Source organism: Erpetoichthys calabaricus, chromosome 1, assembly GCF_900747795.2.
Source record: "Erpetoichthys calabaricus chromosome 1, fErpCal1.3, whole genome shotgun sequence".
In the NCBI taxonomy this organism is placed as follows: domain Eukaryota; kingdom Metazoa; phylum Chordata; class Cladistia; order Polypteriformes; family Polypteridae; genus Erpetoichthys; species Erpetoichthys calabaricus.
The window spans coordinates 118,797,103-118,823,239 of record NC_041394.2 but is presented as its reverse complement, the minus strand read 5'-3'; the positions used below and the strand labels follow the sequence as shown (position 1 = coordinate 118,823,239).

Sequence of the window (26,137 nt, the reverse complement as noted above, 5' to 3'; positions counted from 1 at the left end):
AGGTTATGTGGTCTATGATTTTAACCTTTAATGTGTGGTTAAGGGTGTTTAAATCAATGTTTAGGACTCCAAACTCCCAGAGCCTACCTTCAGTCTTCATATTATTTTAAAGTAAAGTATAGTAGCCACAGCATGCCTTTGAAATTAACTGCAATAATATGTGCAATACTTTCTTAATACTTGTTAAACTTATAAGTTCCTAAAAGTATTTTGCTGAATGCAATATACAGAACAACTTGAGTGTAATATAGATTTAGATGAGAGATAAACCAAATATTGAAAACTCTAGTCTTATTTTTTATCATGACAAGATGACTTAAAACCTTGTTTAAGTTAATATATTATAATTTTCAAAACAAACTCAGAAGGTTCACTACAACATCTCACTACTGGCGTTTTTCAAAGATTTCAAAGATTTCAGTGACTTCTATGCAGCCAAAGCCATTAACAAAATTAGGTGTTAAATCTGAGTGTGAATGTCTACCAAAATGCATATTAAGCATCTTAATATTAAAGGGTAAATGACTGAATGTCTGCTGAAATCAGTGCTGGTATCCAGAAGGTTGCCGGTTCGAATCCCCGTCACTGCCAAAAAGAGATCCTACTCTGCTGGGCCCTTGAGCAAGACCCTTAACCTGTAATTGCTCCTGGGGCGCTGTACAATGGCTGACCCAGCGCTCTGACCCCAAGGGGTATGTGAAAACTAACAAATTCCTAATATAAGAAATTGTATAAGGCAAAATAAAGAAAAAAAAAATCAGTGAGCATATGGAATCATTATACACGTAATTACTTAAATCCACTTAATCTATTTACCCATTTTTTCAGCTGGTTTCAATCCATATAATGATTTTAGATTGAAAACATTATCTTCATATAGACCAGATTTTTAGCATGCTTTCTTTGAGCAGCACCATATATGTTAATGTTTTATTAATAATAAAAGGGGTATTTCCAAAACTGCGAAAACAGAAAAGAGGGTTAGACAAACAATAATAATTCTTTACATTTATATAATGCTTTTCTCACTACTCAAAGTGCTCTCCACACAGGGAGGACCCGGGAAGCAAACCCACAATCTCCTTACTGCAAGGCAGCAGCACTACCACTGCGCCACCTGTAAGGATAAAAGGTTTAGTTGACAGACCTGATGTATCCTATATAGCTGAACCATTTTCTCTTTTGGCATAGAAGATGCACAATGACATCACCCTTCAGCAACTCAGCAAAAAACAAAAAAAAAAACAGCTGGAGTCAACATCAACAAAAAAATAACCTATGGACACTGAACATCATCATCTTCTGATACATGTGTCATTCAAACAATATGCAAGGCACTGTAGTTTGTCTTAGCTGCCCTGATATACATCTTATCAAAAGGACACATTTCAGTGATGCTTTAGGACACACGAAAATGCTAAAGTTATGCACAAATTTAATATTTCTTTATCAGGGCAATTTATAGGATGTTTCATTTACATATTGAACACTGAACAACCCAGTAAATGGGAAAAAAATCCTGTTATTTAAATACATGAGCTATTTTTAAAATAATCTTTTTTATATTTTCAGTTGGTATTAGCAGAATAAGAGCAGTGCTGTCTGGTCACGTTTATCTCTGACTATGCATGTTTACTCTTATCAGAAGCAGAAACCTGAATGTCTTTTATATTTTTCATAAGAATTAGCTCTGTTTGAACTGTGCATTATTGCCAATTGTACATGCCGCTTTACATCGTAATCTTTAACTAATGTATAGTTAGTAAACAGCCGAAAGACATTTTTGGAGCTGCAATTCCCACTTTTTGAATAAAATGCTCTGTGTCTCTAGAAATGCTATATCCAGTCCTATAGCACAACTCCAATAATGCAAAGCACACAAGCACACATAGAGTAAGTCAAAACATTCAGTTATTTAGACATACAAATCCTTATAATGCTAAGCCATCCCATAACATATCATCTATTTAATTAATAGAGGGAAGAATTTTGCAAAAACAGGTAGGTGTTTTGCTTTGTAGTTGACAAATGTACTGTATTATACAGTATTAAAAAAGAGCAACTGCTTCCTTAAAATGTAATTGTTCAATATTTATATAGTACTAGTATTGGCTTAGTTTATGAAAAAAGGCAGTGTCATTTGCTTTAGATTCTAGAAGCGCAGAGGTCACAATTGTTTTTTTATTTATATTTACATAAACTGACATTTTGAAATAAATTCCATTTCATCATTCTGCTAACATCATCAGCTCTAAAGCTTCCCATTTTAATTCAGAAGTGAATACAGGACATTTAAGAGAGAAACACTGTTCATCCATCCATTTGTTCAACCTACTCCTATAATTACAAGATTGCAGGGTGCCCAAGTCTACCCAACATAATGAAATACAAGGCAAGAACAAACTCTGGATGGAATGCCAAGGCACAGCCACACACACACACCCATACTGAGACAATTTTAATAAAACCAATTAAGTTAGCATGGGCATCTTTGAGAAGTGCACCCCCAGAGAAAAACAGGGACATAGGAAGGGGAAATTATACTTAAATGTAGAATTGGAATGCAATTGAATTCAGCTGTTTAGAGTTATGATGCTGCAGAACTAATCACCAAGGGCAAATCAAAGCACATATTTAAAATGTAGGGAATACCAGAAACCTATAAATATATGTAACACAATGAGACAATATGATTGAATTTACTGAAAAAATATATGTCTACATTCTTCGTTAAAAAAAAAACAACATTGAACAGCATTTATAAAAATGAGCAAGGTAACATCTAGAAATGCTGCCTGATATCTGTTCAGTTGCTGGCCACTCTTTTCCACTAGGTTCTTCCCACATGCAAATCATTTCCATGTTAGCTGAATTGATATTTTTTTAACATTCACTTACTGTGTGTGTTTGCTTTGCCAAAAAATGGTATCCTGTCTGGGGCTGGTTCCTGCCCCTGCCCTATCAACCCTTGAAAATGAATAAAAAAAACAAGGATGTATAGGCCCAGAGAAAGCTATCTTTAAATATAATTTTATAATTTTTCATTAAGCAAAAACTAATTTAACTGGAATAGGTATGACAGTAATAATTATTACATGACAGATCATTTTTAGAGTCAGTGTCACTACAGGAGGAATTTCCAAAAAGTAAAGCATACGATTGTCTGCAATAGCACTAAGTATAAAAGGTGTTGTTTGGTTCCATTAGTTTTGGCTACACATTTAATGCTCTCAGTTACTAATAGATGCATGATCATAATTAGAATAATCACCTGCAACTTAACATCTGATTAAGTCAAAGTACTGTAGTTTGTTTCAATTGTAGCTTAGACAAAAACCTTCAGGTTTCCCAGTTTAGTCCCTCCTACTATGCATGGATTGCTAAGAATCAGAAACAGCAAAATAATTTCAGAAAATGCTCACAATGATGGAACTATAAAAATAAAGGTAATGTAGACTCAGCTCTGACAGCTTGGTGTCCGCTTTGGGGAATGGCACAACTATATGTAGAGAATCAACAATATAAAGAATGCTGTAACCTGTATTGAAACCTGTAACCTGTAATGCTGCAACCTTAATCAATTAATCCAATATAGATGAATGGGGAGGTTAAAAATCACAACAAAGAAACCAACGAAAAAGAGAAAAGAAACTGTGTAAGGCATTAAATACAGTATGTAAATAAAGTACACTTCACATAATACTCAAAGAAGATAATAGTATATAGTAGGTGGTTTATACACTCTATTAATTCACTGGAAATTGAAAATCCAGATTCTTTTGAGCATGTATGTGTACAAAACAACATAATTGGGCTAAGACTTCCTCTTTCTCTTTCCCCAAAACATACCTTATTGGCAGATAAGAAGTCTAAGTGGCAAATTAGAATGCACCATGAGTTGGAAAGATCAGCCTACACACTTTGAGAGCCTCCCAACTCTTACATCCAGCATATTCAAATTATATGTAACAGGAAAACTGACATGCACATTTAATAAACATCCACTGCACTTTATAACGAACATACCAAATGTGAAAAAAATTTGCTCCTCCATAACAAGCATATGCACTTTAATGCTATACACAGGGATGCCTGATTAAACTTCTCACATAAACAAAAATTATATTCATTGCAGCATCCATAATTACATCACAGTTGTTAGCTGTGCAGCTGACTAGCCTTTAAAGAAACTCCACTCCAGACAAGATTATGGGTGTTATGATGAGGAAATTTGGGCTTTTCATATCTTTAAGTGGGTTGCATACTTAGCTGCTCAGGGTGAAAAGATACCAGGTGTCTTTCCAGGATTGTGTTGGTCTGGTGGGCATTAAAACTATTCTTTGCTCAAAAAGGGACCAAAAAATGTAAAGTCCATATTACAAGTGGGACCATAAAGAGTCCATAACTGTCCATGTAAAATTAGTTCACAATCACTGTCTTAAAAGTATCCATCCATTTCATTGTGTATTAAGAACAGGCTTTTTCAGTCTTCCTTTTTAGCTTCTTTATATATACATATTCTTCAATTGATATTTTCATTCCTGAACCAGACAACAGTTTGAATAAGGGCTGAGGATTCATTGTGAGTGATGCTCCGATGCAGAACTGAAAAATTAACACTGCTTCCTGATATGTTTTGTCATGAGAGGATTCTCCAACAAAATTAAGAAAAAGAAAAAAAAGGTATAAATTGTGCCATGCACATTAAGTTTTGTAATTATGTAGGTGATGACATTAACCCTTTTGACAGTTGACAGGACAATAGACAATGTGTAGTTAACAGGACAATAGACAATGTGTGCAAAAAAAAAGGTAAAAGGGGTTATGCAATGTGTGTTGTGATTCTTCAGAAAGATCCTCAGATTAATCCTCAATAACGATGGGCTCCTCATTGACTGGGTGTCGAAGTTGTTGTGGTACATCCATGTCAGATTTTATGTGCTTAACAGAGATCTGTTTGTATGGCTGTCGTGCTGCTCTCTTGATATCAAAGGATGTGAGCATTTTACGGACTCTCCTAGAAGAACAAAAAAGTTACAGGAGTTATCTGCTTGAAATGACACAGTAGATTTTACTCTTACAATAAGAGTGTTTCAATAATTAAGGTGAAAAATTGAATATTTTTCAATCTAGTAATTCCAAAATGAAAGACAGTCAGTGATCAAAAATAATAATCTGGAGCAATGTCAAGTATAATGAACAGCTTTAAAATCTAATCACACTTGTCACAGATGGCTGGGGTTCTGACCCAGCCGGGACACCTGAAAAGACCGGAAGGTGGCCTTTATATCTTCTGGGTCACAAGGGGGCAACCGCCCAGGGTTAGGAGAGGACCACGGGAAAGGAACAAGGAGATTCCAACCCATTGGAGCCCATGGCCACTGCCAGGGGGCACCATTGTGAGACTTGCCCGGACACCACCAGTCGGAGACCACATTTTTATATAAAAAACACACGTTTACTAAAGCACTAATAGAGTCCAACACAGCACACAGTGCTCCCAGCACCAATCACCCCTCTTCCGGGCTTCAAACACAATGTCCGTGGCTGCCTTTCCTTTCCTCACGGGAGCTTTGTCCTGCTCCCACTTCCAACACAAGCTCCTCGATTGTAGGAAGGCGGCCCCTTTTATTCCCGCCCGGATGTGCTCCAGGTGTCCGATGACATCCTTCCGGCAGCACTTCCTGGTGTGGCGGAAGTGCTGCCCTTTGCCCCGGAAGCACTCCGGGCGTCCCTGGAAGGGTCTTCCTCCATTTTCCCGGGTGTGGCGGAAGTAATTGTTTCCCGGGTTCCCTGAGGCTTAAGGCAGTGGCCACAGGTCCCAATGGGTTGAAATCTCCTTGTTCCTTTCCCATGGTCCTCTCCTAACCCTTGGGGGTTGTCCCCTCATGACCCGGAAGATATAAAGGCCACCTTCCGGTCCTTCCAGGCGTCCCGGCTGGGTCAGAACCCCAGCCATCTGTGACACACTACTCTCAGCAGCTATATACTGAAATAAGAGTGGTTGGATAATGAATGAATGAATGTATGAATAATCCCATTCTCTAAAGGCTACATTTGATATTAACATTTTAACTATATGCAGATGATATGGTATGACTGTATATATCTGACCCACAAAATCACAAGCCAGCAGTCCTAAAAGCACTAGTAGATTTTAAAAAGATATCTGTACTCAAAATTAATTTGAATAAAAATGTACTTTTTCTAGTGAATTCTCTAGCACACAACATTAGATTGGACACCTTCCAATTTATCTTAGCAGATCAGTTTAAATATCTAGGAGTAAATATCACAAGTAAATATAAAGCTCTTTTTCAAGAAAATTGCTGTCTGTATGGATAAAATTAAACAAGATGTGAATAGATGGTCCACCCTCCATCTCACATTAGCAGAGAGAATCACAACTATTAAGATGAACATCCTACCCAGGCATCTTTTTCTATTTCAAACCATCCCTATATCCATCCATCCATTATCCAACCCGCTATATCCAACTACAGGGTCACGGGGGTCTGCTGGAGCCAATCCCAGCCAACACAGGGTGCAGGGCAGGAAACAAACCCCAGGCAGGATGCCAGCCCACTGCAGGGCACACACACACACACCCACACACCAAGCACACACTAGGGACAATTTTGGATTGCCAATGCACCTAACCTGCATGTCGTTGAACTGTTGGAGGAAACCGGAGCACCCGGAGGAAACCCACGCAGACACGGGGAGAACGTGCAAGCTCCACGCAGGGAGGACCCGGGAAGCGAACCCAGGTCTACTTACTGTAAGGCAGCAGCACTACCACTGTGCCACCGTGCTGCCCACCATCCCTACATACATTAACAAATATTTTTTTAAGAAATTAGATTCAATCATAACCTAATTTATTTGGAATTTAAAACATCCATGCATCCAAAGGGCAACTCTATAGCGACCTAAAGCAGAAGTGAGCATGGCACTTACCCAACTTTTAATTTCATTACTGGGCGGCAAATATACAGGCCGTAAAGACCTGGGGCCTCATGCATAATGCAGTGTCTAGAATTCACACTAAAACATGGTGTATGGACAAAAGCGGAAATGTGCATACACACAAAAAAATCCAGATGCATGAATCTATACGTATGCCAACTTCCACGTTCTTCTACTACATAAATCCCCATCAGCGTGAAAAGTAACGCACATGCACACACCTGCTGCCACTCCCCAACTACTCCCAGAATTACGGCTCTTTGAATATGCAAATCAATATAAAAAGCCGTTAAGCTCAGCATTCTGTGAAAAGACAATTGCAAAAGCACTGGGGAAAACAGAAGAATTTCAGCAAATACCAAGTGGAGGCAAGGAAAAATTTACTATTTGTTGATTTAAACAGTGGTATAAACAACAAAAGGAAGTTGAACGAGTGACATAGAGTGTCGGAGAAACTCAAAAGTTCAAGTTCACAAAGTTGCACAGTGCCCGAAATAAAAATGAAGTTCTCAGATATCGCCAGAAGTCGCCATGAAAAGGCGAGTCGTAGCCCACCATCTGAGAGTCATATGGAAGCTTATTAGGGTACAGAGAAAAGACAAAAAATAGGCACATAGTGGCAAAAAAGCTTGAAATGTCAACTTTAATCTCGAAATTTCCACTTTAATCAAGTAGTTTATTTTGTCATTAAAATAGAACATCATAAACTTCATCTTAAAATTGTTTAATTTACTAGTTTCTCAAATACCATCATAACTAAAGTAGCACGTTAAATGATTTGTACTGTATGTGTTCTTCTATGTGTGTGAATCACTACGTGCTTCTTAAACGAGTTTTCTGTTTCTCTGACAGGACACAGAATCCATTACATTCATGATATTACACCTCTCTGAATAAATTAAATACTAAGATGTATACTTGATATCATTTTCATGATTATAAGAATTAAAGCATGGCGCAGCGATAGTGACGAACTGGCGCCCCCGTCCACAGATTGTTCCTGCCTTGCGCAAGATGCTTGCGGCGCTGTGCGCTACCTTCAATGAAATGATTTATTGCTGCAGTACTGTTTCTTTCAAATGTACTAACCCGAATTCCTGTCCTTCCTTTTCTTTCTCCAAGTACCCAATCACCACACAATCAAATCTGTAATAGATGTCAAGCCATCTGTAAGCTTAGAATGCAGATTCTTCAAAACTTTTAAGGAACATTGAAATATCTTCGTAGTACATGTTTAATTATTCTATCCATCGATCCATCGGGCGGCACGGTGGCGCAGTGGGTAGTGCTGCTACCTCGCAGTTGGGAGATCTGGGGATCTGGGTTCGCTTCCCGGGTCCTCCCTGCGTGGAGTTTGCATGTTCTCCCCGTGTCTGCGTGGGTTTCCTCCCACAGTCCAAAGACATGCAGGTTAGGTGGACTGGCGATTCTAAATTGGCCCTAGTGTGTGCTTGGTGTGTGGGTGTGTTTGTGTGTGTCCTGCGGTGGGTTGGCACCCTGCCCGGGATTAGTTCCTGCCTTGTGCCCTGTGTTGGCTGGGATTGGCTCCAGCAGACCCCCGTGACCCTGTGTTCGGATTCAGCGGGTTGGAAAGTGGATGGATGAATGGATCTATCCATCCAGTGTCGCGCCAGCCTCAGCAAGCATACAGTGAGAGGCAGGAACAATCCCTGAATGGGATGCCAGCTCGTCGCAAGTGCTGCAACACAGTGTCCTCACATGCTTAATTATTAACAATATAGATTATTTACATAATGTTAAAATTTTATCTGTATAATGTAAAAAAATATATTTTGCCGCATTTCATATGTGAATAGGCGCTTTATAAAGTGGCTTAGTTTGTGCAATATTATAACTGTATTGCAAGCTTACAGTGAGGTAATTGTACTTATAGGTACAAACAGTTCTATAAGGAGCACTTGATGGACTCATTGAGTGCGTTTAGAGCTCTTGGGATGAAACTGTTTCTAAACCACGAGGTCCCTGCAGGAAAGGCTTTGAAGTGTTTGCTGTATAGGGGCAGGTCAAATAGAACATGGCTGAGGCAACGTGTGGTTGATGCTGTATACTGATAACTCTCTTTCCAATCAGCAGCTTGACAGCTGTGATTCCACACTCAGATACAGTGCAAAACCGAGCAGAGAACTTGCGTACGCCAAGAATTTAGCTGTCGTGAAAATGTGCGTGGCTTTACATGAAGTTTCGTTTTTATAAATCGCGATGTGAGCGTTGAAACGGGCATATGCAACATTTTTGTGCGTATGCACCCTTTATACATGAGGCCCCAGGACATAGACACAAATTGATGAACATACACAAGCCTGGTCTACAGTAGAATTAAAATCATGTAGTACTTCTTTATATTCTCTGCTCCTTGCACCAGTAAATACAAACTGTCATCAATACAGTAATAATTCAATTGCTCTTTGTTCACTCCAAATATGGAACCACTGTAGGAAGAACTTTAAGACAGATAAAGCTCTTATATGTTGCACATAGTATTTAATGTTTGGTAAATGTCTGGAATTAAAACATTTAGAGACTTGTACATAGATAATGCTTTTGCATACTATGAGCAATTAAGCTTCAAATTTAACTTCTCATCAACACAATTTTTCCATTACTTTCAAGCTAGAAACTTTGCTAAATGGAACCTGTCCAATTTTCCTCCTCTTCCACCTATTTCTATTCCAAACAAATAGTCTTGAAGACTCAGAGAGCACTTCTACAATTTATAAAAACATTTTAAAGTCCATTGTTTCAAAGATCCGTGTGTACAATGGGGAAAGGATCTTTCACTTAATACTTCAGTACTAGGGTGTTGTACCGTGTTAGCCATTATGAATGTAATGTAATGTAAAATGTAATGACATCTTGCCTGAAGTAGGGGCCTGAGTTGCCTCAAAAGCCTGCATATTGTATTATTTTTAGTTAGCCAATAAAAGGTGTAATTTTGCTTCACTTTTCACTTAATACTTCAGAAAAGGAGTGGAAGGCAGCCATGCACAGAATACACTCTAGCTCTGTATTGCACAAATTCAGTTATTCAAAGTAAATTCTTCTATTGAGTGCATTTATCTTGATTTAAACTAACCAAAATGTTTCCAGGGCAAGAATGAACCTCCCTCACTGGGCCACATGTTTTGGGCGTACACCAAATTTAAGATCATTTTGGACAAAAATCTTTGAATGCCTATCAAATAGCCTTAGTGTCACAATCACTCTAACCCTTTAACAACTGTGTCTGGTGTACTCCCAAATGGGCTTAAAGTGTAGAAGGGTAAACAAATCGTAATTGCCTTTACCTCACTACTAGTACATAGACTTATATTACTCAACTGGAAGAATGCCACCCCAGCAGTCAGTGGGCAACTGATGTCCTGTACTATTTGAAATAGGAAAGAATAAAATTATCACTCAGATAATCTGTTGAAAACTTTTTAATATATGGTAGGATCTAATCAAGAAACTTTTAGAATAAGCTTCTATTCTGCTTTCTAAGATTTGCTTTGTTGACCAGCTCTCCTCTCTTTCTTTTGGGTGGGGGCTAAATTTTGGTTTTGTTAAGTTTGGTTTGATTGTATAAATTACTTTCAATTAAAATCAATAAAATAATTTAAAAAATCAACATTTTAATAAAACACATTTGCTAAAAAAATATGGCATCAACTATCTAACTACAGGCAAGAAAAATGGCCATATTATATCCAATTCTTATATCTTTGGCTTTCAGTTAAGTTTAGTAAAGACTTTTAAATCATCTTTTGTTATTTAAAATCGTAAATTAAATTTCAGTTTTTCCTCATTTTCTCATTTTAGGTTTTATTTAGTTTTTTGATCTATTTTTTTAGCTTTTAATTATTTCTACTCCACCAAAAATGTCGGGTATTGTTTCACAGGGACTAAAACAAAGTTTTCATTAGATTCGATAAACTGTATATTATTTATATTTAATACCTTGTCACACACTTGTGCATGAGAGGCAACTGAAGGGCTCAAAAAAGGATAATTCCATGCTGGTCCAGGGTGTGGCGGAGTGCACCGATCTTTTCTCTTTTTCATCTCCAGACCAACTACGGGAAATTCCGCCTAGACTCGATGACATCATTTCCAGTTCCGAGCCCAATAACATCACTTCTGGTCCCGGCCCAGGAGACGTCACTTCCGGTTTCTGCCAGAATTATGTCATTTTTCTTACACGACTTTAAAACCACCATGTTTTTTCTGTTTGAATGGTTCTGTTTTGGATTGATGTCTGTCAAGACCTTTTCATTGATTAAACCAAACCCTCATCTTTGGGAGCCTGTATCAAATATACGTACGGCTGCCCCAAAACCTTTTCTTGTGTTGCATGAATCTTCTTACAACCTGTGAACAGCGAGATTACCGAACACATATACTCTTTTATGTTATAATTATATGTGACATTTGCTGATGCTATGTCATCTAGCAATTTTCAAACTTGGAAAAAAAATTTTTCTCAGGGAATTCTTGCTTGGGATAATTTTTGAAATACTGCTGGAAGTCACCACTTGAACTGTGTTAGTAACAGTAGTAGCAGAAATATACATTAAAGTTTTTTCATGTATATAGTGTATTTCTGCAAGCATATTTACATCAAATACTGAACATCTGTTATAGCAACAAACAAAACCTGGTTAGATGCCTGTGAGCCTAAACTGGGTGGATGTAATTTAACAGCAAAATATGTAGAATTAAACATATTTTGGCAATTGACAGTGCTTAATGAGACATTTACAATAGCTATTTGTAAAAGAGGTAATTTTGTGCAGTTATGAACACTAAGTCAATGTACACTTGGGAAGAACATGCAAACTCCATACAGACTCTGACCAGTCTAGCACTCAAACCTGACCACGTGGTATTGTGTGATTGGAACCTCTCTTCCCATGGTAAACATTAGTTCTAATAAGCCGAATTAATTTTTTTTGCTAGTATTTTTAATTGCAAGACAACCCCTTTAAGGAAATTTAACTCTTTAAATATTTGCTCTTTAGTACCGTGTTAGCCATTAAGGATATAATGAGAAGTCAAGCAAAATGACACCTTTTATTGGCTAACTAAAAAGATTATAATATGCAAACTTTTGAGGCAACTCAGGCCCCTTCTTCAGGCAATAAAGGGAACACATTCAGTTCTACTTAGAATTAAATATCAGCCACCAAATTATGCTCCAGCCATTCTGTCAAAACTTTTAGATTTACTGTCTATTTGTGTTATTAATAATGATAGAATCGTCTTAACATGCCTTTTAATTTGTATGTGGATAATGCCTCAGATCAAAGATCTATGGAATTTCTGCACCTGTTAAGTTCTTTTGATTTTACCCAGCATACCCAACAGAGGCCACATATTAGATCTATTGGTCACACAAAGTCTTACTGTTATTCTAGATCAAATTGTTAATCCTATTATCTGTGGTAACTACTATGTACTTTTTAAAATACCTACCTACATTAAGATCTGAAAGTTAAGATTGTGAAAAAAGCACTACCTTAATGCATCTACTACTGTTGCCTTCACTAACTCTCTCAGTAATAGACTTGTATTGGATGAGACCTTTATAGTCAATGACAAAGGTAAATAATGTTAACTCCTTGACGAGATACACTTTAGATTTAGTTGCCCCATAGTAATTAAAAAGGAAATGTCAGTTCATTATTATTCCTCGAAAAAAATTAACATTGCACTTCCTGACAACAATTGCAATAAAGTTTAATGCATATGGAGAAAAACAAGACAAACAGTTTACCACATTTTTTAAAGATATATAGACATATATACTAAAGTAATAATATATATAATAAATATAATAATATATATAATGAAGAACCCAGCCACAGGGGTTTCACAAACCAGTGTGTTTATTCGTGTCGGTTCCAAGCCCAGATAAATGGGGAGGGTTGTGTCAGAGCGGTCATCCGGTGTAAACGTTTGCTAGATCAACATGCGGACAACAATACAAATTTCCATACTGGATTGGTCATGTTCCGGGTTAACAACAACCACCACCAGTACTGTTAGCCAACAGGGTGCTGGGGGAAATTGGGCTACTGTTGGCTGAAGATGGAGAAGAAGAGGTGGGAGATGTGTCCGGAGGAAAGAGAAGAGGAGGAAGGTAAAGACAGTGGAACTTAGGGTAGGAACTTTGAATGTCGGCAGTATGACTGGTAAGGGGAGAGAGTTAGCCGATATGATGGAGAGAAGGAAGATTGATAGATTGTGCGTGCAAGAGACTAAATAGAAGAGGAGTAAGGCCAGGTGAATCAGAGTTGTATTCAAATTTTTCTATCATGGTGTAGATGGGAGGAGAAATGGGGTAGGGATTATTTTGAAGGAACGGTATGTCAAGAGTGTTTTGGAAGTGAAAAGAATGTCATAAAGAGTAACGATTATTAAGATGGAAATTGGAGGTGTGATGTTGAATGTTGTTAGTGCACATGTCCTGCAAGTTGGGTGTGTGATGGATGAGAAAGATTTCTGGAGTGAGCTGCATGAAGTAATGGTCAGTGTACCCAAGGAACAGAAAGTGGTGATTGAAGCAGATTTCAATTGACATGTTGGTGAACGGAACAGAGGAGACGAGGAGGTGATGGGTAGGTATGGTGTCAAGGACAGGAATGAAGCAGATCAGATGATAGTGGATTTTGCAAAAAGGATGGGCGTGGTTGTGGTGAATACATATTTTAAGAAGAGGGAGGAACATAGGGTGACATACAAGAGTGGAGGAAGATACACACAGGTAGATTATATCCTATGCAGAAAAGTGAATCTAAAGGAGATTAAAGACTGTAGAGTGGTGGCTGGGGAAGGTATAGTTAGACAGCATAGGATGGTGGTCTGTAGGATGATGTTGCAGATCAAGAAGAGGAGAGTGAGGGTGGAGCTAAGGATCAAATGGTGGAAGTTGAAAAAGGAAGTCTGCAAGGTTGAGTTTAGGGAGGAGGTAAGAAAGGCAGTGGGTGGCAATGAAGAGTTACCAGACAGCTGGGCAACTGCAGCAGTAGTAAGGGTGACAGCAAGAAGGATGCTCGGTGTGACATCTGGACAGAGGAACGAGGAAAAGGAAACTTGGTGGTGGAATGGGGAAGTACAGGAGAGTACACAGAGGAAGAGGATGGCAAAAAAGAAGTGGGATTGTCAGAGAGACAGAGAGATGCAGAAAGTAGATAAGAGTACAAGGAGATAAGGCGCAAGGTAACGACAGAGGTGGTGATGGCTAAAGAAAAGGCATATGATGAAAAAAGGCGTAAGATGGAACCATACTCACAAGCGAGGAGGGTGTGTTGAGAAGATGGAAACAGTACTCCGAGAGGCTGATGAATGAAGAGAATAAGCGAGAGAGAGAGAGAAGGTTGGATGATGTGGAGATAGTGAATCAGGAAATACAACGAATTAGCAAGGAGGAAGTAAGGACAGCTATGAAGAGGATGAAGAATGGTCCAGATGACATACCTATGGAAGCATGGAGGTGTTTAGGGGTGATGGCAGTGGAGTTTTTAACAAAATTGTTTAATGGAATCTTGGAACGTGAGAGGGTGCCTGAGGAGTGGAGAAGACGTGTACTGGCACCGATTTTTAAGAATAAGTGGGATGTGCAGAGCTGTAGTAACTACAGGGGGATATAAATGATGAGCCACAGCATGAAATAAAGGGAAAAAGTAGTGAAAGCTAGGTTAAGAAGGGAAGTGATGATTAGTGAGCAACAGTATGGTTTCATGCCAAGAAAGAACACAACAGATGCAATGTTTGCTCTGTGGGTGTTGATGGAGAAGTATAGAGAAGGTCAGAAGAAGTTGCATTGTGTCTTTGTGGACGTGGAGAAAGCATATGACAGGGTGGCTCGAGAGCAGCTGTGGTATTGTATGAGGAAGTTGGGAGAGGCAGTGAAGTATGTAAGAGTTGTACAGGATATGTGTGACAGTAGTAAGGTCTGCAGTTGGAGTGACGGATACATTCATCGTGGAGGTGGGATTACATCAGGGATCGGTTCTGAGCCCTTTCTTATTTGCAATGGTAATGGACAGGTTGACAAATGAGATTTCATAGGAGTTCCCTTGGACTATTATGTTTGCTGATGACATTGTGATCTGTAGAGAGAGTAGGAAGCAGGTTGAAGAGATCCTGGAGACGTGGAGAGATATGCTCTAGAGAGTAGAGGAATGAAGGTCAGTAGAAACAAGATAGAATACAAGTGTGAAAATGAGAGAAAGGTCAGTGGAATGTAAGCAAGTGAGGCATCTTTATTTAAGTGTGAGAAACATGCCATTTAATAGTAAAATCACAATAATTCGGTCAGCAATTTGGACTCCAATCCCTGCAGGGTTGATTCTGTCTCCACCCAGCTTCAAAAAACTATAAAGGTTTTCAGAAATATAAGTGCAACTGAACTTCAGATGATTTTATCTAGTTTTAAGTTCTTCAAAGTTTTCTTTAGCCCCATTTCCGATTACCATTTTTAAAGAAATCTCAGTCTCTTGGACAGTCTTTTGCACATCATAAACTCATCTTTTGAAATTGGTGTATTTGCAGAAGCCCTCAAAAGAGCTATAATTAAACTGTTACTAAAGAAACCAAATCTAGATTCCTCAATATTGAAATTAGATCAATTTCCAATGTGCCATTCTTAGGTAAAATAATTGAAAAAGTAGTATTTTGGCAAATAAATAATTATCTGAATGAAAATGACATACATGAAAAGTTACTGTCAGGTCTTAGATCAGGCCACAGCACTAAACAGAGATGTAAAAAAATTTTCAGTTCTGGTACTCTTAATCTAAGTGATGCTTTTGATACAATTAATCATGAAATACAATACATTGGGCTGGCACTTCGGGCACTGCCTTTCACTGGTTAGAAACTTATTTAACTAGAAGACAAATTATAGTTGAATTAGGTAAACATTATTACCAAAGATATGATATTTTACACGGAGTTCCCCTGGGCTCTATTTTAGAATTACTGTTATTCTTGCTGAAAATGCCACCACTGGGTCTTATTATCAGTGAGTATGACAATACCCAACTCTACACATCTGTAGCACCTGATGACATCACTACATTCAATTACTTAATTATAAACTGGAGGAATATGAATTTTTTACAATTAAACAAGGAGAAAACAGAAAAACTCAATATTGGTAGTGAAAAAAATAAAAGGAAGATAGTAAACAGAGTAGGAAATCTAGGAAAACAGTCAAAAGACAAAGAAATATCGGAGTGATTGTAGATGCTGAATTAATATTCATCAATATTCGTTGACTTTTTCATCTAAGGAAGTCTCTATGAGTTAGACTCTACCTAGAAATTCAAAATGCTAAAAAGCTTAATAATGCATTTGTATATTCATGGGTAAACCACTGTAATGCCTTGTTTAAATATGTGATAGAAGGCCAGAATGCTGCAGGAAGAGAACAAATTGTGAACATGCTGAACACAGCCCCAAGGCGACGTGGCCGATTCTCCGAAATGCTCTCTTAAACAGCGATTCAATGGGAGAGAAACACTGTTTTTATCTCCTCTTTGCAGGATTAGCTGCAGGCTTGCTGCTGCCGTGGTGTGTGATCTGCATCTCTAGTGGGGCTTTGAACATTTAAAAGCCTAAACCGCATCTGTCCTTTTGTCTCACTGCATCTCTCTTTCCCCAGACATCCTCTGCTCCTGTTGGGGCTCCTGCTCCCGAGGCGCTGTGCCTTCCGGGTTGTCACAGAGCTTGGATCACTCCTGAAAGACACTTGTGTTTGTTAGAAGTGTCTGAATAAAGTTTTTGTCTCTGGAATTTCTTGAGTGTGTCTGAGCAACTTTGTGACACAAGCATTGGGTGTTATTCATGAAAGTAAGAGCGAATGGTGCAGTCCGGTCTTATTAGTCCCAAATCCAGATGGTTCGGTTCGGTTCTGTATTGATTTCGGGTGCTTGTATAAGGTCTCCAAATTTGATGCTTATTCAATGCCCTGTGTGGACGAGTTGTTGGAAAAACTGGGTCAGGTGTCCTATATCTCCACGTTGGATCTCATGAAGGGTTACTGGCAAGTGCCTCTTGAGGCTGCCAGTTGCAAGAAAACGGCATTTGCAATTCCTGACGGTCTTTACAAATTTACTAAGACTCCCGTTTGGTCTTCATGGTACGTCTCTAACTTTCCAGCATATGATGAATCAGATCTTGCATCCTCATTCTGAATATTCCGGGGCATACCTCGATGATGTTGTGATATTCAGTAATGATTGGCACACGCATTTAGAACGGCTTCAGGCTGTTCTTGATACCTTGAGGCAGGCTGGTTTGACAGCTAACCCTAAGAAATGTAGGTTGGGTATGTCTGAGACTCATTTTCTGGGTTATTCTATGGGCAGGGGTTTGGTTTGTCCTCAACTTAGAAAAGTGGATGAGGTGCTTGCTTACCCACATCTGGAGACACAGAAACATGTTTGAGCATTTCTGGGGCTTGCCGGTTATTATAGAAGATTCATCCCTTATTTTGCGAATAGGACTGCTCCTCTTTCCAATCTTACGAGAGACAGGAAAAACCACCCAGTTATCTGGTCAAATGATTGTGAACGTTCCTTCTGTGATTTGAAATTTGTCTTCTTTTGCTGAATCCTGACTTCTCTAAAGATTTTGTCCTGCAGACGGACGCTAGTGCGTTTGATTTAGGCACTTTCCTGTCTCAGGTTTTTGATGGTGAAGAGCACCCTATTACATTTTTAAGTAGAAAATTGCTTCCACGAGAGAGCAATTATTCGAAAATTTAGATGAAATGTTTGGCGATTAAATGGGCTGTGGATGCACTCTGGTATTATTTATGGGGTCGTAATTTTACCTTGGTGACCGATCACGCTCCTCTTCAATGGCTATACCGACAGAAAGATACGAACTCCCATCTCACAAGATGGTTCTTTTGCAATCACATAATTTCAGAGTCTGTCATCGACCCAGCTCTACACACATTAATGCGGATGTCCTGTTGCACATGTTCGAGTCCAGTTTTGAGAGTTGCTTAATTCACTAAAATGTGAATAAAGCTGAGGGAGGGGTTGTGAACACGCTGAACACAGCCCCAAGGCAACGTGGCTGCTCCTCCAAAACCCCCTCTAAATCTGTGATTCAATGGGAAACAAGCATAGTTTTTATCTCCTCTTTGCTGGATCAGCTGCATGCTTGCTGCTGCTGTGCCACGTGATCTGCATCTCGAGTGGGGCTTCGAACATTTAAAAGCCTGAACCGCAGCTGTCCTTTTGTCTCACCACGTCTCTCTTCCCCAAGACATCCTCTGCTCCTGTTGGGGCTCCTGCTCCCAAGGCGCTGTGCCTTCTGGGTTGTCACATTGCCCAGATCACTCCTGAAAGTTTTGAATAAAGTTTTTGTCTCTGGAATTTCCAGAGTGTATCTGTGCAACTTTGTGACCCAATTGTGGCATCTTTGCATTGGTTGTCTATTTCTTTCAGAATTGATTTTAAAATTGTATTACTGGTTTTTAAGGAAGTTAATGTTTCATCACCATCATACATTCTAAACCAAATTTTTAATTGTGTATGTAGCATATAGAGATTAACTATCATTAAATTCTCATCTTCTGATTCTTCCCAGAGTTAACAACAAGATAAGTGCTGTAGCAGCCTTAAAATTTTATGCTCCAATGATCTGGAACACATTACTGCTTGTCAATCGTCTGTTTAGAAAATAAAAAATTTTTTAATTTAGCATTTAATTAATTTTACTTTTTTCACTCTGATATACATAATAACTTTATTATTATATTATTGCCTTTTACTATTTGAATTAATCATTAGTATTATTATTAAATGATTATGTGTAACATTACTTAGGTTGAGAGCATTGATTGCATGCTACGGATCTGCTTAGTTCTGTCACTGTGTGACGGTATGGGCTGGCATCTTGCTCTCTTGCTCTCTTGCCTCTTGAACCCGACACCGTCGATTGTCATGATCATGATGAGCTGAGCAGATGAGGAGAAACACACCAAGCAAGGGGATGGTGAAAAGTGCAAGCGCTTCTATTAAAAAAAAAAGGCAAAATGAAACAAGTGTTCAAAAAGTGCAGTGCTTCATCAATAATAAATAATTCAATAAAAACAATGGTGGAGGTTAAAATCAACTAGCAGGAAACCGCCCTTTCTATAAAGCCCAGTGCATTCTACTTGCTTATCCCATAAGGACCTTACAGAAGAGGAGTCGCCCTACTATCACATGAAGCTGACCTTCTGCAGGTCAGGGTCACTGTCGTTCCAGATGAGCGAACGCTGGCATGACTGGTCGCTGCTGCTGTCTGGTAACTTTTTAACTTTTTTACGATTAACTTACAATCTAATGGACTAAGCAGCTGTTTTCATTTTCATTTCGGGCAGATTTATTCGTTGAGTTTTATTTTTCAATTATTTAAAAATAGACTGATTTCTAGCTTGACTGCTGATTTGGCTGTGTATGGACTATTCTTAGGCCTATCCCCGCTTTGAAACTTACCTGACTTTGTTCTCCGACGAACATCTGAGTTGTCTGCGTCTTCGCTTAACATGTGGACAGGTAGGATATTTATTTGGTTCGTGTTTGTCTGGTCCCTCCTGTCACTCGCTATCCTACCTGCGACAGGACTGCTTCAGTACTCAGCTGCCTAGCTACTCCGACTCCGCTTTCACCTGTCCGAGCCTCCGTTGACTGGCCTGTATCTCCACCCAGACATTGTATTCCTCCCCCATCGGAGATACATCCACTGCGGGTCCCGCCTGAGTATCCAAGCTGACAGTTCAAAAATAATAAACTCCACCTGGTCCAGTTCTCGACGTCCTCCACGTAATTTAGGCACAGTCGCTGACAACAGTGTGTTAGGCAGCCTAGTCCGGTCGGCTAACACCATTGCTAAATGCGATAACACCATTGTCAACTTCGGTCTGTTGAACATCCGCTCACTCACGAGCAAGGGGCTTCTCATCCACGATCTCCTCACTGATCGTAAGTTTGACTTTTTCTGTCTAACTGAGACATGGCAACAACCTCATGACTTTTCCCAATGTAACGAACCCACTCCCCCGGGGTTTATTTACATCTCTCAACCCCGTGGCTCTAGCCGGGGAGGAGGTCTCGCGTTAATGTATCGTCAGAAATGGAAAGTCTTGCCGTTGTCTGTTCCTGCCTTCAGTTCTTTTGAATCTCTTGTGTGTCAATTAAATGGACCTATTCCTACTATTATTGGAACTGTTTACCGGCCCCCTAAACCAAATAATGACTTTCTGAACGACTTTGCTGTTTTCCTTACACACTTATCTACTGTTTCAGCAAACATAATACTTCTGGGGAATTTCAATACACATATGGATATTATCAATGTCCCTATTACTAGAGACTTTACATCCTGCCTTGAGAGTTTTGGATTCTAGCAGCATACTGATGTTCCCACTCATTCCAAAGGACATATCTGATCTGGAGTTACCCCGCTTGATTGTACTGCAGATGAACTCCCTATAACTGATCATTTTCTTATTTCATTCAATGTTAAACTTGCACTTTCCAACACTAAGCTTTCCCATCTCATGTCTTTCCATAATATTAAGAATATTAACTTAGACTCTCTTTCCTCTAGTACTGATTCCCTTATGGACATTCATAATTTATACACTCCTGAAGAACTGGTCTCACACTATAACACTGGACTTAATGGTATTCTTAACTCTGTCGCTCCATTAAAAACTCCATCTGTTTCTTTCTCCTTTTATGCTCCCTGGTTCACGCCTGAACTTTGGCTTTTGAAAGCCAAAGGCTGGCAACTTGAACGGTTCTATAAAAAAACTGGACTCTTTGTTCACAAAGAGATGTACAAAAACCATATACTTTATTAAAAGGACTGTACTGCCCAAACTAAATCTAACTATTATACTCACATTATTTCTTCCAATGAAGGCAACACCAAGTCATTGTTTTCACTACTTAACAATATCACATAACCCCCGGATCTTTACCTTCTCGCCTTTACTCAACTGAATTTTGCAATTCCCTTATGTCCTTTTTAAATGAAAAAATCTAGAAGATTCATCAGTCTCTCTGTACGGATTCCTCCAGTACTTCATTTGAATTTCACCCGCAAACTCACTCATTTTCCTCTTTTCAGCTTCCTACTTTCTCAGAAATCTCATATCTTGTCTGTATGTCTAAGCCACACACCTGTCAACTGGACCCCCTCCCTACAGTTCTGGTCAAAGCCTGCCTCCCCTCTCTGGTCCCTCTTATCTCTGCTATAATCCACTCTTCTCTCACTACTGGTACTGTTCCTTCATCTTTTAAAACTGCTGCAATAACCCCGATACTGAAAAAACCTGGTGCCGATCCGACTAATTTCAGTAATTTTCGTCCTATTTCTAATCTACCCTTCATTTCCAAAATTCTTGAAAAAATAGTGGCTATTCAGCTTCATTCTCATTTATCTCAAAATAATCTGTATGAACAGTTCCAGGCTGGTTTTCGTCCCCTCCACAGTACAGAAACAGCACTTATAAAAATTACTAATGACCTCCTTATGGCAGCTGATTCTGGTTTAATTACTATTCTCATCCTCCTTGATCTGAGTGCAGCCTTTGACACTATTTGTCACACTACTGTTCTCAATAGATTATCTTCAATTGGCATTACCCACACTCCACTAGACTGGTTCAGATTCTACCTCTCAGGCCGCACTCAGTTAGTTCAGCTTAAAACTTTCACATCCCAACCCACCGCTGTTACTTCAGGTGTGGGCCCCTCCTTTTCATTATTTATCTCCTTCCCCTTGGTAATATCTTTCGTAAATATAACATTAGCTTCCACTGTTATGCTGATGACACCCAGCTCTATCTCACTAGCAAACCTACTGCTTCCTTTCCACCCTCCTCACTTATTGATTGCATATCAGAAATCAAATCCCGGTTTTCTTCTAATTTTATTAAATTAAATAGTGACAAAACTGAGGTTCTCCTCATTGGTACAAAATCAACATTATCCAAAACTGATCCTTTTTCATTTGTTATTGATAATTCCTCTGTCTCCCCTTCCCCACAGGTTAAGAGTCTGGGTGTTATCCTTGACAGTACTTTATCCTTTCAGTCCCACATCAATAACATCTCCTGGTCTACATATTTCCACTTGCGTAACGTTAATCGTATATACCCATCCCTCACTCCCCACACCACTGCTATCCTTGCTCATAGCCTTGTCACTTCTCATCTGGATTATTGCAATTCCCTTTTCTTTGGTCCTTCTCGCAAATCTCTTTATAAGCTTCAACTGGTCCAGAATTCAGCTGCCCGCATCATTACTAGAACCCCCTCTATTCACCATATCACTCCCATTCTTGCAGCAGCTTCACTGGCTTCCAGTTCAGTTCCAAATTCAATTCAAAATTCTCCTAACTTTTAAAGCTATCCACAACCTGGCCCCTCCATATCTGTTTGACCTCTTCAATGTTGCCATTCCCTCCTGTACCCTTAGATACTCTTCCTCCATCCACTTGACTGTCCCCTTCGTCCGTCTTACCACAACTGAATGCTCTGCTCCCCAGCTTTGGAACTCACTACCATCTGAGCTTAGAAATATTGAATAATTTTCACTTTTCAAATCTAAACTTAAAACTCATTTGTTTAAGACTGCTTTTTCTCTTTGATTACAATTGCTCTGTCTGATTTTAACTTTTGTATTTTACTTTTGTTTATAATCTGTGTTTTGTCTATTGTTCAGTGTCCTTGAGTGTTTAAAAAGACACCTACAAATAAATAAAATGTATTATTATTATTATTATTAATAACGCTCCCTATCCAGACCTAGGCTTGAGTCCCCAACGGTCAAGACGCTCAAGTTTGAACTCTCCTCCCAAGTCTCCTTGACAACCGCTGCCTTCCTGGCCTTCTGCAGCGAGCTGTACATTCTCCTGGTCGCTCCTGCTCCTCAGACACATTCAGCTAGTGTGACTCTCTTCCCAGCTGCCTGCTTTCTTTCCCTCAAGCATGATCCCTTTAGCTCACTGGCACTGCTAACGTCTGCATCCTGGCTTCTTCTGCCTCTTTCTCTCTTTAACTTCTGTTCATTTCTTTTTCTTTTGTTTTCTTTTTTCTTCCTTGTACTCACGCTTCCCTTTTTGAATGGGGACGTGGCACAGTTGTGGCAGTTAGCAGCTCCTGGCGTCAGTTAGGGTTGTGGGCAATCCTGCACCTGTGCATTAAGTGCAGGGTCGTCTGCTCCCGCCATGCTACCAGACCTCACTTGAAGACGCAAGTCTGCCAATTATTTATTTAAAAAGCCAATCAGCCATTGACCTCACTTTACCACACACTGTCACTGTGATGACATGGCCAGCAAGCAAGTAAATTGATCCATCCATCCATCGTCTCCCGCTTATCCGAGGTCGGGTCGCGGGGGCAGCAGCTTGAGCAGAGATGCCCAGACTTCCCTCTCCCCGGCCACTTCTTCTAGCTCTTCCGGGAGAATCCCAAGGCGTTCCCAGGCCAGTCGAGAGACATAGTCCCTCCAGCGTGTCCTGGGTCTTCCCCGGGGCCTCCTCCCGGTTAGACGTGCCCGGAACACCTCACCAGGGAGGCGTCCAGGAGGCATCCTGATCAGATGCCCGAGCCACCTCATCTGACTCCTCTCGATGCGGAGGAGCAGCGGCTCTACTCTGAGCCCCTCCCGGATGACTGAGCTTTTCACCCTATCTTTAAGGGAAAACCCAGACACCCTGCGGAGGAAACTCATTTCAGCCGCTTGTATTCGCGATCTCGTTCTTTCGGTCACTACCCATAGCTCATGACCATAGGTGAGGGTAGGAACATAGATCGACTGGTAAATTGAGAGCTTCGCCTTGCGGCTCAGCTCCTTTTTCACCACGACAGACCGATGCAGCGCCCGCATTACTGCGGATGCCGCACCGATCCGCCTGTCGATCTCACGCTCCATTCTTCCCTCACTCGTGAACAAGACCCCCGAGATACTTGAACTCCTACACTTGGGGCAGGATCTCGCTACCAACCTGAGAGGGCACTCCACCCTTTTCCGGCTGAGGACCATGGTCTCGGATTTGGAGGTGCTGATTCTCATCCCAGCGCTTCACACTCGGCTGCGAACCGATCCAGAGAGAGCTGAAGATCACGGCCTGATGAAGCAAACAGGACAAACATCATCTGCAAAAAGCAGTGACTCAATCCTGAGCCCACCAAACCGGACCCCCTCAACGCCCTGGCTGCGCCTAGAAATTCTGTCCATAAAAGTTATGAACAGAATCGGTGACAAAGGGCAGCCCTGGCGGAGTCCAACTCTCACTGGAAACGGGTTTGTCTTACTGCCGGCAATGCGGACCAAGCTCTGGCACCGATCGTACAGGGACTGAACAGCCCTTATCAGGGGGGCCGGTACCCCATACTCTCGGAGTACCCCCCACAGGATTCCCCGAGGGACACGGTCGAATGCCTTTTCCAAGTCCACAAAAACATGTAGACTGGTTGGGCAAACTCCCATGCACCCTCCAGGACCCTGCTAAGGGTATAGAGCTGGTCCACTGTTCCGCGACCAGGACGAAAACCACACTGTTCCTCCTGAATCCGAGGCTCGACTATCCGACGGACCCTCCTCTCCAGGACCCCTGAATAGACTTTTCCAGGGAGGCTGAGGAGTGTGATCCCTCTGTAGTTGGAACACACCCTCCGATCCCCCCTCTTAAAGAGGGGGACCACCACCCTGGTCTGCCAATCCAGAGGCACTGTCCCTGATGTCCATGCGATGTTGCAGAGGCGTGTCAGCCAAGACAGTCCTACAACATCCAGAGCCTTGAGGAACTCCGGGCGTATCTCATCCACCCCCGGGGGCCCTGCCACCAAGGAGTTTTTTGACCACCTCGGTGACCTCAGTCCCAGAGATGGGGAGCCCACCTCTGAGTTCCCAGGCTCTGCTTCCTCATTGGAAGGCATGTTAATGGGATTGAGGAGGTCTTTGAAGTAGTCCCCCCACCGACCCACAACGTCCCGAGTCGAGGTCAGCAGCGCACCACCCCCACCATATACAGTGTTGACACTGCACTGCTTCCCCCTTCCTGAGACGCCGGATGGTGGACCAGAATCTCCTCGAAGCCGTCCGAAAGTCGTTCTCCATGGCCTCCCCCAAACTCCTCCCACGCCCGAGTTTTTGCCTCAGCAACCACCAAAGCCGCATTCCGCTTGGCCTGCCGGTACCTATCAGCTGCCTCCGGGGTCCCACAGGACAAAAGGGTCCTGTAGGACTCCTTCTTCAGCTTGACGGCATCCTTCACCGCCGGTGTCCACCAACGGGTTCGGGGATTGCCGCCACGACAGGCACCGACCACCTTATGGCCACAGCTCCGGTCAGCTGCCTCAACAATAGAGGCACGGAACATGGCCAATTCGGACTCAATGTCCCCCACCTCCCTCGGGATGTGGTCGAAGTTATGCTGGAGGTGGGAATTGAAGCTACTTCTGACAGGGGGCTCTGCCAGACGTTCCCAGCAGACCCTCACAACACGTTTGGGCCTACCACACCTGACTGGCATCCTCCCCCACCATCGAAGCCAACTCACCACCAGGTGGTGATCAGTTGACAGCTCCGCCCCTCTCTTCACCCGAGTGTCCAAGACATGTGGCTGCAAGTCCGACGACACGACCACAAAGTCGATCATCGAAACTGAGGCCTAGGGTGTCCTGGTGCCAAGTGCACATATGAACACCCCTATGCTTGAACATGGTGTTCGTTATGGACAATCCGTGACGAGCACAGAAGTCCAATAACAAAACACCACTCGGGTTCAGATCGGGGGGGCCCATTCCTCCCAATCACGCCCTTCCAGGTCTCACTGTCATTGCCCACGTGAGCATTGAAGTCTCCCCAGCAGAACGAGGGAGTCCCCAGAAGGTAATGCCCTCTAGCACCCCCTCCAGGGACTCCAAAAAGGGTGGGTACTCCGAACTGCTGTTCGGTGCATACGCACAAACAACAGTTAGGACCCCGTCCCCCCACCCGAAGGCGAAGGGAGGCTACCCTCTCGTCCACCGGGGTAAACCCCAATGTACAGGCTCCAAGTTGGGGGGCAATAAGTATACCCACACCTGCTCGGCGCCTCTCACCTGGGGCAACTCCAGAGTGGTAGAGAGTCCAGCCCCTCTCAAGGA

The 26,137-nt window shown here is 41.2% G+C and overlaps 1 protein-coding gene across 1 annotated transcript in view; it reads right to left on the bottom strand.

Moving 5' to 3' along the window:
• Window positions 1-2,344: 2,344 nt before the first annotated feature.
• Window positions 2,345-26,137, bottom strand: part of LOC114654989 (metastasis-associated protein MTA1-like) — a 294,679-nt gene continuing 270,886 nt past the window's right edge. The window contains exons 20-21 of the mRNA XM_051933272.1: window positions 3,573-5,017; window positions 2,345-3,538 (exon numbers count right to left, since the gene is read on the bottom strand). Of these exons, the coding sequence (XP_051789232.1) occupies window positions 4,864-5,017 (154 nt within the window). The 3' untranslated portion in view covers window positions 2,345-3,538; window positions 3,573-4,863. The remainder of the gene's footprint in view (window positions 3,539-3,572; window positions 5,018-26,137) is intronic.